The 15515-nt window shown below is 39.3% G+C and overlaps 2 protein-coding genes across 8 annotated transcripts in view; one reads left to right on the top strand and one right to left on the bottom strand.

Moving 5' to 3' along the window:
* Positions 1 to 3273, top strand: part of PHF3 (PHD finger protein 3) — a 48684-nt gene extending 45411 nt beyond the window's left edge. For all 7 annotated transcript variants that reach the window (XM_084285142.1, XM_084285141.1, XM_084285139.1 and 4 more), the window contains one exon: positions 3 to 3273. In XM_084285142.1, the coding sequence (XP_084141268.1) occupies positions 3 to 2170 (2168 nt within the window). In that variant the 3' untranslated portion in view covers positions 2171 to 3273. The remainder of the gene's footprint in view (positions 1 to 2) is intronic.
* Positions 3274 to 6123: 2850 nt separating this feature from the next.
* The window catches only part of EYS (eyes shut homolog), a gene marked incomplete at both ends in the record, with an annotated part of 718966 nt that continues 709574 nt past the window's right edge, over positions 6124 to 15515 (bottom strand). The window contains one exon of the mRNA XM_084285295.1: positions 6124 to 7325. Within this exon, the coding sequence (XP_084141421.1) occupies positions 6124 to 7325 (1202 nt within the window). The remainder of the gene's footprint in view (positions 7326 to 15515) is intronic.

The following is a 15515-nucleotide window of genomic DNA, read 5'->3' as shown; positions in this document are numbered from 1 at the left end:
AGGGATTGAATTGCATCGACCAAATTTATTACTGGGATTGATAATTCGGCAGAAAATGAAGAGACAGATTACTGCTGTTACAAGTGTTACTAGTAGTTTTGTGGACGAAGCTTCTGAAAGTACCTTGAGTAGCTTGCCGCCAGAGAAGAAAAGCAAGCCAAACAAACCTGAGGTCTCTCATAATGACTTGGTACTAGAAGACGAAGAGGAAAATGATTTTTTTAATTCCTTCACAGCAGTGCTACACAAGCAGAGAAACAAACCTCAACAGTCTAATACAGATGATCTTTCAGCAGTAATTGAACCGTTAGTGGAAAGTACAAAACATGAACCACCAAAGCCTCTCCGATTTCTTCCTGGAGTCCTGGTTGGGTGGGAGAATCAGCCTTCCACGCTGGAGCTAGCAAATAAACCATTGCCAGTGGATGATATTCTTCAAAGCCTGTTGGGTACGACAGGGCAGGCATATGAACAAAGTAAGCCAGAGACGAGTCCCAGTGAAGACATACCTTTATTAAATGAACAAACAACTTCAAAAGAAGAAAACATGGATGTTGCTGAAGTAGCTACTGAAGTCAGTGAGACAAAGGCTAGTTTGGATGATACACAAGAATCCACTAATGCTACCGCACCTGGGGATGCAGCAGTTGTAGGGACCTCAAGTTCTGCAAGGAGTGCTGGAACTTTGATAGGACTTAGTCTAAAGGGAAAGCCTCCTGATGTCTCCACAGAAGCATTTTTAGCAAATTTATCTGCTCAGTCACAGAATAAAGAAACTGAAGAAAGTAAAGAAAATGATTCAAAGCGGCAATTGCCTGACAAGGATAATACTGCACAGGAAACTAGAAGGACAACAAATTCCAGCTTTTCTTCTTCATCAAGTGCAGGAAAAAAAACCGAGAACAATGGTAATGCAAGCTCTGCTGAAGGTACTACTGCTAATACCTCTAAATCACCACAATTTATTAACCTTAAGAGAGACCCTCGACAGGCAGCTGGACGAAGCCAGCAGACTAGTGCTTCAGAAAACAAGGAAGGGGATGCTAGCAAAAATGAAGACCGACAGAATGTTTCAGGAAATGAACAAATGGAACCAGAGAATAAACAGACTTCTGGAGAAATGGGATTAAACCCGTATCAAAGCGATGCACAAACAAATGAGATGCAGTGCAGTTCAACTGCAACAAAAGCAGATAACGCATGTGCATCACAAGCAGAAGATACCAAACAGTCACAGGAAGATGCACTGATGCAAAACATTGAAACAGTGAACTCTTTTAGAAGAGGACCAGCAGCAACTTCATCTCATTTTGAAACTGAAAATTCTTCTCGTTCTGAGTTTATTTCCAAAGTCCCAAGCCCTGGCAGCTTCTCATCTGTTAGACCTCCACAACAGAATTTTCAGCATCCTAAGTCTAATCCACCTGGATTTCAGTTTCAGGCTCCTGCACCTCATAACTTCCCTCCACAAAACAACCCTATGTTTGGATTTCCTCCTCATTTACCACCTCCACTTCTTCCTCCTCCAGGCTTTGGCTTTCCTCAAAATCCGATGATGCCATGGCCACCTGTAGCTCATTTATCAGGTCAGCCACCACACTATGCTGGACCCATTGCACAAGGGCTACCAGTGGCTCACAAACAATCCAGATTTTTGGGGCCAGAAAATTTTTTTCAGGGTAAAGACACTAGGAGACCAGAAAGACGTCATAGCGATCCTTGGGGCAGACAAGAACAGCAATTGGAGAGAGGGTTCGGTAGAGGAAAAAATGATCAACACAGACAAAGATTTTATAGTGACTCTCAGCACCAAAAGAAAGAAAGACAAGAAAAAGAGTGGAACAATGAAAAATACTGGGAGCAAGATTCTGAAAGAAATAGACGCAGAGACAGAAACCAGGAAAAAGAGAGAGAGAGGAAGAGTAGAGAGGAAGGACATAGAGACAAAGAAAAATTGCGGCTTCCACACAGTGATAGGGGTGCTGATGGAAAATGCCCCAGAGAGACTAGAAATCCAGAAAAAAAGACGGAAAAGCCTAAGGCGGAAGAGCAGGATCAAGATAAAGATAAGGAGAGGGAGAAAAGTAAAGAGAAGCATAGAGAACGAGAAAGCGATAAGAACAGAGATAGACATAGGGACCACAGTGACAGAAGTAAAAGCAAAAGGTAAAAAGATGCAGGCAGTCTTTTAAAATCCTATTTAAATAAACTGTTAGATTAATGTCGTAAAACTTTGTATAAAAAGAAAAAAAGCCTGCTAGGATTGTGCCATCTTTTTTATTCAGTGTTGGTGTTTTGCAGAAACAAGTCTGTGTTTTGGTACCATTCAATGTACCAATACTCATCCTTTTTTCATTATACCAACTATCGCTAGAAGTAGGAGTTTAATATTTTTAAAGATTTTACATTGCTGTATATTCAAAATTTTAAAGATTTCTTTTATTAATATGCAATAAAGGCTTAGAAATTTTCTTAGCTGATAAAGTTGGCTTTAGTCAAGTCTGCAATATAGTCGCTGCCTTTGGTAATTTGTGCTCTCTTCTGTTTTAAGATGCTCTGATAATTTTAAAGATGAATTTCATACGATAACCTTCTTTTTAAATTGCACTCTTTTTATGGATTGTAGCAAAGCCTCAGAGTCCACACATTCTACAACAAAATATAATATGCTCGGCGATGTGAAGAGTTTTTTAAATTATTCAGTAGTACAATAAAATAATTCAAGTGTATTTCATCGGTTTTTCAAGTATTTCCTAAGCATCTAAAGCAGTCTGTGACCAGAAATTGGAAGGCTGAGCTGCTCGAATGTTATTGCTTTAAACTGCACTTGTTTTAATAAGAAAGCATTTTTAACCTAAGTTCTTGAAAATATGATTTGTGGTAGTTGATTCATTTCTCCCACCATTTTCCATGCTTCAAAAACTTGAATACCTAAGCTTGTACATTACTTTGTGTTTTGCTATCCTTTTTACTGTAAAATGTAAATATTTTAAGGGATATTTTGATTCTAAAATGATAAAACTTTCTCACATACTGTGTGTGTTTGATTTCATAGGTGTGAAAATGTAGACTAAATGAATATAGCAGGCTAAGTTGTACAATGCCACACTGGTCTTATGGCTAAGTCATTCCGAGTTTTGGGGGGGGTGAAGAAAGGGGAGAAAGGTAGAGGGAAATTTGTACCATTGGGACTTTCAGTAAATTGACTGCCATCCATTTCAGAAACTAAAAGGCAGAAAAAAAAAAGAAAAAAAAAGAAAAAAAAAAAGACAACCTGAATACAAACTAAAATCTCCTGCTCTTACCCTTCCTTAAATACCCTGGTCATTTTGTCTAGTCTGTTAGAAACAAGAAAAACATTCCATTATGTAAACCAAAAATTAGGTTTATTGTCCTGTTTCTCAGTGTTCTGTTTTTTATTTTGAGTACATTACCTTATGTATGGACATCGCATTTTGCACTTTGCTGTAGAAAAACCTCTTCTTTTTCAGAAGGTCATTTCAGTCTAACAACACACTAATAACTGTTCATTTTAATTATGGATGTATTTTAAAGTAAAATTTCATTTGGGTACCCTGCAGATAGATTCACAGTCAATTCAACTAAAATAAAAAGAATCTTACACCAAATGAAGGGGGCAGTAGCCTTTTATTCAGTGATGTTTCTTAGCCTCATAATTGAGAAGCTTCTAAAGGGAAAAATCCTCTGTTAGTAACCAGAAGCAATATTTATCCTTCTGAATTTTGTAGTGTGATAAAATGACATTAAATTAGCCTTTTCCAAATTAATTCCATGATCTTGATAGCAGTAGTGCCACCGATTACATCAGGTAATAATATGCACACGTTGTGTTGCTTAAACATTTACCCCAGTGTTCTTTAGATATAAAACTGCACCACAACCTTGGTTTGTGTTTGAAATCCATTTTAAATCAGTAGCTTTGCTCGTGAAGGTTTTCTTTTGACTTGTCCAAAGGTGCTCTAAAAATAAACTGTTAGTGGTGAAAATCGCAGCTGCCTGCACTGAAGAGAATGGGAGTGCTTTCTGTCAGAATTACCAGAAGCATTTTGTTTGGAAAGAGTAAGTAAACATTTCCCAAGCTTGCCGAGTGCTTTACTACCTGCCTCTTGTATGCGAAGCCTGAAGAGTGCCAAAGTGAAAAAGCTCTGGAGGTAGAGTTTTAAGATTTTAAATGAACAGGCAGAGACAGCTGACAGAATTTGGTCCTAGAACTTGAGTTAAGGTAATAGGAACAACTACCACTGCTGCAGGGGTGAAGGACTGTTGTCTTCTCCATTGCCTTCAGTCACTCTCCCTCTGACACTGGTGTTAGCTGGGAATGCTCTGATTAATTGTTACTTGTTTTATGCTGAATCACTGCTCAGACCACAAAAAGCAGCGTGCACTCGTGGGGAACTGGCAGTACACCAGGAACCCCAGAGAGAACAGGATAAACCCTAAAGACGCTCCCTTCCCCAGCATCACATGGCCTTAAAAGGCCCTTCTAAGAGAAACGAAGAGGAGAAGAATCTGGAGCCAGCTCAAATGCCAAATAGGCTTTGTGAGCTGCCGTTACTTGTTGGAAAGAGGGGAGGAAGCTCTGCTGCATCAGCCCGATTGCTTGAGGGTTCAGAGCAGCTTAAGAGGATGGAAAGAACCTCGCAAAGTTGTTTGCAAAGCCTTATTAGAACATCTTGCAGCAGTTCCATCACCCTGCCCCTCAGTTAATCTTTGAGTCATCTCTTACTGCTGGCAAGGCACTCGTTGCCACGTGCTCGTAATGGTTATGTGGCAAGTAACATGTGTCACCTGGTTTTGCTGTGCCTGTTTATGTTCCTGACCTGCTTTATAGGAAGAAAAAAAAAAATAGTTGCTTGTCCCTGATCAGTACCACTGAAGATTTCTGTTGGGAAAATTCCCATGCAAGGAGGTAAGAGTTGATAATGTGCTTTGGAGCAATAGTAAAGTTAAAAGGGAAAAAGATAGGAAGTCATCACTACTATTTTTTATATATTTTATTTATACAGTAAGTCAGCAGTCAAATGAGGAAAACAAATGCCATCACAAATCATATGTCTAAGCAGATTAAAATACAACTTGATTTCTTTTGTATTTATATATTGAAGTGTTCTATTTTTAGTTTTGATGTTAAAAATTCAAAATAATAGTAATGGAAATTCAATTTATAGTGGCTAAAAATTTGTCTAGTAAAATCTCAACATCTCATTTAGAGGAATAAAAGCCAGAAGGTATAGCTAAAGCAAAGCAGTTGTTCGACTTTATTAAATCTATTAGGAACTGGAGCTATTTGTAGGCAGACTGCCACTGTCCCACATTCCAGCTGTAAATAGTTAAGTTTTCATGTAGTCAAATCAGGGAGACCTCTGGTGGAGAAATACAGTAGGCATATTTTTATGCCTCAGTGGATATGTATGAGCTCAGTAATTAAGTAAAATGCCTTTTCTACCCTTACAGAAGAATGATTTTAAACATAATATTTTAGCAGTCTATTAAGTTCTACTGTTTTACATAAAAGTATATGTAATGGATAGAGACTTGGAAGGTAGGAAGAACAACTTCATTACCTGAAATACAGTCATCGTGGACTTAACAATTAACTAGAGGTGTTATGATTTTATGACAGTGCATGTTATTTTTTTAACATACACTTTTTACCTCAAGTACATTTTTTTTCCACCTACAAATACTGCTTTTTCTCTTGGTCTTAAAATTACAAACTACAGAAGAGAAGCTATGCATTCTAATAAAACTTAGTTTTGGAAAAACAGGTAGGTTGTCCTTATCTACAAACAATACTGTATTTTTGCAAGCTAATTACCATCTGTTTACAAAATTATTTCTAGCACAAGAAATAAAAAAATCAGACTTCTTCAACAAAGTAAATACCAAAATGTATGTAAAAGTACTTATGAGTAAAGTAAAAATTCTGACAATATTTTATATATGCTATTAATACTCAACATTAAAAAAGAAAAGGAATTGGAGACAATTTTACTAATTGCTTTCTTACATCTGTTCCTGAATATTACACTTTCACCTAATACAAGAGGCAGGACAAAAATGAAATGTATCACTTTTAAAGGATCTTAAATAGTTTTTCAATTAATTTCTATGATCTCCATTATGGACATTATAACCTTCTGCTTTCATTAGCTGAACCTTTTTGGAATCCTGGAAGAGTGCAATATCTTTAATTTTACCAGTGAATTCCTTCTGAAAAAGCCCTGCAGTGACTGTATGGATATTTCTGCCAATTTCAAACCCACCAAAATAACAAATGCCACCATAATTTAAAGCAGTGTATTTTCTGTCTGGATCAATATCTTCAAAAATAATTAGTTCCTCATCAAGATACACCTTAATACAAGTTTGATTTTGGATTACAGTAACAAAATGCCATCTTTCATCACAACAGGTGGAGGAGTCTTTGCTGTGAATTAGAGGAACAGAGATTCTTTCACCAAGATTAATGACAACTTTTAATGTTCCATTGGCTAGACCAATGGCAAGGAAATCATTGTCTTCATCTTCAGCTTTTCCCATCCATACCATTAAGGCTTCAGCTTGATTTGTAGAAAAATTTAAAGAAATGCGGGTATATTGGAGGTCTCGTTTTCCATAAAGAGGATCTATGTATTTGATATAGGAGTTACCAACAAACTTTGCAGTAAAAAATTTGATTTTATTGTCGCAGTGTTTACCTGACCAGCCTAGTGCACACGCACAGGTATATGAGAACAACGCAGGCTGAGGAATACAGAGAGCTCGAGACCCACACCTGTTCTGTGAACAGTGAACGGATTCTTCACACGTGTTCCCTATCCACCCTTGGGGGCAAGAACAAGAAAAGCCTGAGCTTTCAACCTGGCACGTTCCATTATTTTTGCACACTGAATACCCGCAAGCTGTTCCATCGCAGTCACCGACGTTGGCTCCACCTTTGGGGTCTGTCGCTGTAAGCTTCAGTTCTCTGTCATTTATAAAAATTTCTCTTATACAGCCGCTGAAACCTGTGGGTTCGTCTTCTACTGCCATTGAGTTGACAAGACTTAGAGAAGACACCCCTCCAACATAAAAATCTGTGTGCACATCTAGCGCCTTCATTCCAGCGCTGCCTTTCTGAGTAATGTTGGTACCATCCAGGTCCAGGTAGCCTTCATTGCCAACTCTTCCTGCTTTGAGCAAATGCCATGTTTTTCCATCTGCGTGGATCTTTTGAACAGCCTGTAGGATGATTGTCTTGTCTCCTAAATTATAGCGTAGCTGTATAAATCCATTTACTAATGATATACATAGAAAGTCACCTGTAGAAAACAGTGTAAAATAGTTTTACTTTTTAGAGGCAGTGTGTTGAAAAATAGCATATTCATGATCCTGATAGGCCTGCATTTCCCCAATTCAGTAACATTTTCAGTGGCCTTGTACCTTCACTTTATATTAATTGTACAAAGGGCTATGTTCCCTCATGAGCTTCTTATGATTCTCCACTTTTTTTTTTTTCTCTTATTGGAAACTGAGCCCATGTTTTCTCAGCTTCAAAGAAACATGCCCAGCTTTCTGAAAAGCTCTGCCTTGGTACAGAGGCTAGATAACTGGGGGGTAGGAGGAAACGGGATCACTTTGGCATTCAGGGAATGTGAGTTGGTGTTCCCATGAAAAAGAATAAAGTTTTGGCTGAGATATAAATGCTACAATAAACTTAATTTCCATATGCTGAATAGAGGTTTGATGGATTTGTCAGTTTAATGACACTGAAGGTTGTCTGCACCAAACATACTCTGCTTTCCCCCCAGCTTCTTTTTGCAACTGTGCTGTGTTGGGTTTAATGATCTGACAGCTGTAGGAGTAGATAAGCCTTTTTATTTATTTATTTAATTGCTCTTCTGGAGGCCTCCATGACAAAGAATTAGGTGGAGGTATCTTTTCTTGTACTATCAGTGTTTCTGGCCTTACAAGCAATATGAAAGGAGAGACAAAACCTCTTTGAACTATACTTACAAATGAGGAAAAACTAGGAAAAGTTAGGAAGCAGGAGCTGGAAGGAAGGTATGGAGGGTAGAGATAGAGTCTGCCAGGGAAAAATGACAGTGAGGCAGAGGAGGGCAGCAAAAGAGTGTGCAAACGAAGTTCACTTTTTTTTTTTAACTTTTTGGTATTTGCCTTCACAATTCAACTTTTTCAGTTTAACCTTACTTTTGGAAGTAATAGGTATGAGGTATATTTTTAAGTTAAGCTTACTAAATTGATAAGTTTATTAAATCTGAATGTATACTTTCCTAGTTATCAGTAAAACCTAATTTTTAATGTAGTGTTTTGCTAATGAAGAAATATTTTTAAATTGAGAAAGTACAGGTTAGTTAAAAATTCAACTTTCATAAGGGTGTACCTGTTAGTACACTGAATAAAATTTGTTTTCTTGTAGGTTTATTTATTTATTCATTCATTTATTTGTGTAAAAAAAAAAAAAAAAAAAAAAAAAAAAAAAAAAGAATCCCTGAATTACATTGCTTTTAGTAAAGTTAAAAATGAATGGCTGGAAGATTTTGGAAGTTACTCAAATTGTACCTCTCTTTTGAGCAATTGCTTAGGCTCACATTCAGAGATGTTTCAGTTCTAGTGGTGGCTGTAGAGGATGTGCTTTGTGCCTCAGCTTGCCTGTCGCGGGCACCCACAAGGAGATCAAGGAGAGGGCTTTTTGTTGTTTTGGCTCCAATCCCAACAAGCAGAGCACTTCCTTCTAGCTTTCTACCTCCAGCTGCAACAATCTGTTGTACTCACTTGCATACCTCTTTGTATGTAACTTCTTTCACCATTTCTTTTATCAGGACCTCAATCCCAAGGTAAGAAAGGAGCATCAGAACACATTTCTGAACTACCCTTTTGGTGTCCCTCAATCCTATCTGTTACCCAGGTATGCAGACTTGCATAGGGAGGTCAGTACTCATTCTTTGCTGCCTAGGAAGAAGGAAAGCATCTGACCAGATGCTGCTTAAATGAGCTGTTTGCTTGTCTGTAATGTAATCAAGTGCTGGAGAAGCTGGAACTTCTCCAAGACTTCCCAGCCTACAGAGAAGTTTCTTGATAGCACTGCACATGTGACAATGATCTGTCTGAGATGCCATTAGAGAACAGTAGTTCAGTGAGGCCTAGCAAAAGTGGACACAGTTTCAGCAGCCTTGTTTCTGACTCAGACCTAGTGCTGCTTATCGCTATTGTACTACAGTTAGCGTTGCGGCTCTAGGTTACTCATTGCACAAGCACCTGCCCTCTAGAGTGCGAGGGGAGGTTATGGCTCAGTGTTCTGGATTATGTTTAGCACAGGTTTGAGGCCTCTCCTCAGATAGAAGTACCTCACCCTTCTGCTAGTTGGGAACAACAAAGTTAAACTTTGTAATTTCAGCTCTCCAAGGCTCTCAGGTCACTTTCCTCAGGTTATATTCTTTCATTTTGCAGATGACAACTTGCCCTTTTAGCCTCTAGCGAGAACAGCTGAGTCTTAATATAAACTTTATGATGTGAAAACTGATGCCAGAGTTCAGCTCAGTATTTCTCCATGAAGTTTACCATGCCGTAAGCAGTACTACTCAGGGACATCTGGCTTAAAATATTTTGGGACTAGAATATGAGGTGTTTTGTGCTCAGTATCCATGAAACAACTTCTTAAAGGCCAGTTATGGACTTGTCTTTGTCACTCTTCACTTTAACCGCTGACATTTTCAACAAGGGACCTCTATCTGCCCTGTATCTGAGGAATGAGTTACACAGCTGAGGTTTCTGTTTATGCTATTGTAGGACTTCCAACACCTTTTTAAACAAACAGAAAGCATCCTTAGCATTGAATTTCCCTTCAGCAGTCTCATTATGGAAGGCCACAAAGCAAAGTAATTGCTACTATTTTAGCTTTATGTGGTGGTTTTACCGTGCTGGGCAGCTAAACCCCACAACCGCTCTCTCACTCCCCCTCCTTTAGATGAGGAGGGGGAGAAGTAAAGCAAAGAACAACTCACGGGTTGAGATAAGGATAATTTAATTAAAGGGAAATAATTATAATAATTAAATAAAGACTACCATGAACTAAACGATTTAACTAAGGGGAAATAAAAGGGAAAGGGGAAAAAGGGAGGAAAACAAACAAACAAAATAAATGAAAGCTATATGGAAGTGCAGAGGAAAGAAATTACTCTCTACTTTCCACAAATGAGCGATGATTGACCACGTCCTTGAAGCAAGGCCTCAACGCACGCAGCCGGTGTTCGAGAGGAGGACCGACGTCTTCTCAACGAGAGCCCACCCCTCCCCTCTTCTTCCTGTTTCCACCTTTTATTGCAGAGTGTGACACCACATGGTATGGAATATCCCTTTGATTGGTTTAGGTCAGCTGCCCTAGTGATGTTTCTCTCCTCACTTTTTTGCCCACCCCCTAGGAGGGTTAGAGAAAGGCCCAATGCTGTGCCACTGCTGCTCAGCAGTAGACACAACACTGGTGTGATAACACTGCTATTCCAGCTACAAGTACAGAGTACGGCACTGTATGGGCTGCTGCCGGGAAAGTTAACATTCCAGCCAGACCCAGTACACTTTAGTACTATTCAAACCCATTAAACAAAACACTAACTGGGACCAAAAACCCTTCTGAAGAAAATTGCTTTTGTTAAGAAGGAAAGTGAAGCAATCCTCAGTTTTTTCAGGACGAGACCTTGGGTCTGGTCCCTCCTTTCTATAAAATACAACACAGGACACATAACTTTGCTTCTGGCTTTTCAGATTAGCATCTCATCTAACATGGACTATTTATCCCCATCAGTATTGTCACAAAAAAAAGCAGAGACTCCTGAGGTAGGTACTCACATTCATTATTTTGCTGTGCACTCAAGCCTTTGCACAACCCATTGGAGGGTGTGCAAAGACCTGTAAGGCAATCTGTCTCAGTAATATTACATTGGCCTCTATGGAAATAGGCTACTTGAGTTCAGCTGCAGCTTGAAGCCACACATCAAGTCCCAGGGTGTTGAAGAAAATTTTTGACAGTTTCAGCCTTCATTTCTGTTCTGATATACCTTTCCCTGTCACCTTTCTGTTCAGAACAGCAAAATAAGAAGGTTTTTTATGGCCTGAATAGAAGGTGATTTTGTAGCAAGTGTTGACTTTAAGGAAGGAACTGTTACGGGCTTAAAGCAACACCTTTACTTGTAAACCCAAGTTCATGGTTTTCACCAAATGAACGATGGACAAAGTTGCTCTGCCTCAGAATGGATTGTCTCTCTATCGCATAGTACAGGGCAACACCCTAAAATAGGTACTGATTTTTCTTCACCACCCTCATTTTCTAGGTTTCATTGCAAATGAGCATCCCACCTGCTCCCATGTCAGATGTCTGAGTTCCCAGAAGCCAGCTCCTTCTGGGAGCTGCTCCTTCAGGTGTCCTGAGCAGTCAGCTGCTAAAACTGGAAGTTAATGAGAAGTCCCCTATATGTTCATCCAACTACTGCTGTGAGATCTGGATTATCCACAGCAATATCTGCTTGGATGACTTCTTACAACTGATTCTGAAGGCATCACAAAAATTTTCAGCTTTCTACCACTCTGAATATGTAAATCTGTAAGTAGGTTACAGTCATGCAGCCAGGGTTTAAATTCTCCCAAATGGTGGCAACGCCCTTTCATGTTCAGCCTCTATCTAGACATGCAGGTGAGTCTCTGTATCCTGCTCTTGAGTGGGAATGATGCTTAAGCAGTATCAGGTCACCATGTTTTTATGTCACCACAGGAAACTCATCTACATGGTAATGTATCAAGACCGTATAGTTAGAAATGCATGCTTGGAATGCTTCACTCTATTTTTTCACTTTATTCATGCAGAAACATTACAGTGTGTAAAATGTGATGACACCATTACATTTGCACAGCTGTATTGGCCAAACATCTTTACAGTTACTGCATTCACTACCAAATCTGCCTAATGATGATGCATTTACTAGGAGGACTGAACATGCTGTCAAAGGATCTTAGGCTGACAGACCATGGGTAGGGGATCATAGGTGGTATTTTTAACTCTTCTCTTTCACAATGTCTTCCCCACAGTGACTCAAAGTCTATGCTTGTGCTCAATGTGTATGTGAATAAAGCAATCTGCTGTCTGACAGATTTAAGTCTGAGCTCTTAGATGAGAAGTTTTTATTCCATTGATGGTAAGGAGGATTTCACATTAGTTTTTAAGGTCAAACGGACCTCCAAAACATCCTTTTAATTAACTTTGGAAGCAGTGGATGCAGTCTTCTAGTCAGTGACATTTGCCCTTTTCATGCAGTCATCATGTCCACAGCAAAACAGAGATGCAAATCTCCCTAAGGGCTCCTTGTTTGTCAGAAACTCACCAATAAATTCCTGTCGTACTGAAGATGTAGGTTCCTTTACAAAGACTCCTAAGACATATGATACTTGTCCTTTATCTCTTCCTTTGTGACTAAACGGAAGCCTCAGTGCTATGATATTCTGCTGGGGATGGAGGCTTTGATGTGTCTTCAGGGTACGTGTCACAAGAGCTCTAGGCAGCGGTTGCAGATCTTACTTCTTACAGTCTTACTTCCTTCAGCCCTGCGACAGCATCTCTGTGTGTAGATTTGCTGGCCTCAGCCTATGCCTTGTATTGCTTTTACCTCACCTTTGCTTCCTCTAAATCAAGGCCAGAATGTCAGTTTCTATTCTAGTCTTTCTTCCCCCTCTCCTTCCACTTCCTATTTCAGGAACCTTTATTGATCATCGGCACTGTGTTGTCAATGGACGGTACAGAAGTTTCATCCTGTTTCATGCATTGTAGTTTCTGCAGTGGCTATTTCCTCTTCCTAAAGAGGAAGGCTCATTAGTGATTTATCAGAATTTAAGAATGTAAAACGTCTACATTTACATTGTTCACATTCAGTATATCGACCTGTATCTTTTGTTTTCTTCCTGCTGGCTTTAGGGGCTTGTTAACCTTGACCCTATCTTGGCCACATTCTGAGTGCATGCACCCAGCTAGGCATCACTCAGCTGACAGGTTACAGCAGCTTACTGCACCCATTGTAACTTGCTCTCTTACCTAGTGATGACCACAGCACAGTGCCTTTAAGGTATAAGCATTGCCTTATAGGAGCTACTCCACATAAACACTTTTGTGGGTTATTACAACATTATTATATGGCATGTACAGAGCTGCATCTCATGGATAATGCAAAACTAAGAATGGGTTTCAAGCCAAGCCTGTTAATCTCTCAAATCATGTAAAAATCACCATGATAATAGGTAGACTCCACCTTATGCTTGGAGCACCATCTTGGAGCAGAAGGGCACAGCTAGGATTCAGAACAACCCCCTGGATGTAGTGATGCTGATGCATCTAGAAGGGGTTGGGTGTTATTTCTTTTTGGGTCAAACTATTCAGCCTTGTGTTTCAAAAAATGCTGTTCTCAGTGAAGAAACTTTTCAGCCTCATTTACGCACCACTATCACTCGGACATATTTCAGCAGCTAGGATGAGTCACCTTTATTGAGCAATCTCAATTTTGTTGCCTCATGTTTGGTTTGCTTGCCAGTGGCAAACAGGTACCAACAGGTCTTCATATACAATGGATTTCAGGACAATGGGGATGAGTGTTCCTTCACATAGGTAAGTGAACAGCTCAGCTTCCTACACTGCTAATTTAGTCCATACAAATGATCCTAAAACTAGCAAAAAAAAAAAGCAGAATTGATGCCGCTGTTGGAAAATGAAAAGTGTATAAGAGAGAAGACTTAACCACTGTGATTGTCTTCTAAAAGTGGGTAGACTGGTCAATTTGTTTATGATTAGGAAAACAAAGCTTTTCTCTGCATGTGTATTCCAGCTACTCTGAATACTTTCAAGGGATTTTAGTCCAGTAGAATGATCTGGTTTTCACCATAAAAATGTCTTAGAAAAGCAAGTAGCCATCATACACCCATACTTGCTACCTCTTAGTTCAGGTTTTTAAACTGAAATGCTTTATCAGGAGTTAAAATGTGGAGGTTTTTCAGACCAGGTAGGTAACACAATCCTTTTAAAAGGAGACAGAGCACTGGCTTTGCAAATGTTGAGTATTAAATTTAGTGTGAGTCATCCTATTCTGTTTATTAACCTGACTACCTTCTTAGTCACCCAGAATAACTGTTCTTTCTCATCTCATCAGGGATCAAACCTTTCCATCACCCTGGCCTGAATTTAAGAACTGTGTAGGCAGCCTACAACATATTCCACCTTTATGAACAAATGTAAAGCTTCAGTAATGCTATGACTCAATGAAAAAAATAATGCTCCTCACTGCTTTTTACCCAGAGTGCTAAGGACTTCAAATATGTAGAGTGGTCTCTATGTAAATGGACTAAATTATATGTTGCTCAAGCATTTGATGGGCGTCCAGCTGAATTAAAGGATATTTAGTGGGGATCTCACACTTTTGTTGGTAGGAATAGGATACACTGCACTGAAGAAAATGTGAAATGGGCTGACCTTCTACCAACACCTTGCTGAACTCCACAAAAATGCTGTATTATTTGCAGAGATCTCACTCAGAAGCAGTTCATACAACCATCTGCATCTCCCAAATATTTATCTTGCTAGAATAAAACAAGTAATCAGAGCAGGGGAAAAAACTTTTTGTCTTTCTATCTGCAAGTTTACAAATTAAAAAATGTACGCTCCCCTTCCCTTCCCTTCCCTTCCCTTCCCTTCCCTTCCCTTCCCTTCCCTTCCCTTCCCTTCCCTTCCCTTCCCTTCCCTTCCCTTCCCTTCCCTTCCCTTCCCTTCCCTTCCCTTCCCTTCCCTTCCCTTCCCTTCCCTTCCCTTCCCTTCCCTTCCCTTCCCTTCCCTTCCCTTCCCTTCCCTTCCCTTCCCTTCCCTTCCCTTCCCTTCCCTTCCCTTCCCTTTCCCCCAGATTATTATTAACCACTAGCCACTTAAAATTTTGCTAAATTTTGGAATGATTTTCACAGGAACAGCACGGATTAATAATTAATTATTCAATAATATTAGTATTATTACTGAAAGTCAAGATGGAACTTCAGAAAGAGCTGGCAAAGCAAGAAAGCCTATGACTGACAGAATTATAGGAACTTCTGCTAACAGAAAATGATTGGTAGGATATCTTCCATTTATGCTAATTTGCCAAGTGCTTAAATGTGTCTACTGAAGTAACCAGTTTGTTAGACAAGCACAGACTGGGACCAGCATATCAAGATTTGAATAAAGAGACTACCCTCTCTAGAAATGTATGTAATGTTCTTTGGAAAGAACAAAAGAAGAAGGAAATGTTTTAAGGAAAGTCTTATGCTTATTTTTTCACTTAAGATTTTTTTTTTCTTATAGAGAATGCCTTTGCAGTCCTTTGCAGGGAAAGTCCCAGTGTACTATTTACATTGGGTAACAAGCCAGTGTATAATCGTGTCACTGTGACATGCTACAACTCAGTATCACTCCTAAATTAGCTGCATAGTCAGAGCTT

Source organism: Netta rufina (genome assembly GCF_964035555.1).
Source record: "Netta rufina genome assembly, chromosome: 3".
In the NCBI taxonomy this organism is placed as follows: domain Eukaryota; kingdom Metazoa; phylum Chordata; class Aves; order Anseriformes; family Anatidae; genus Netta; species Netta rufina.
Note: the sequence above shows the minus strand (reverse complement) of the source record. Positions and strands in the feature narration are given on the sequence as shown.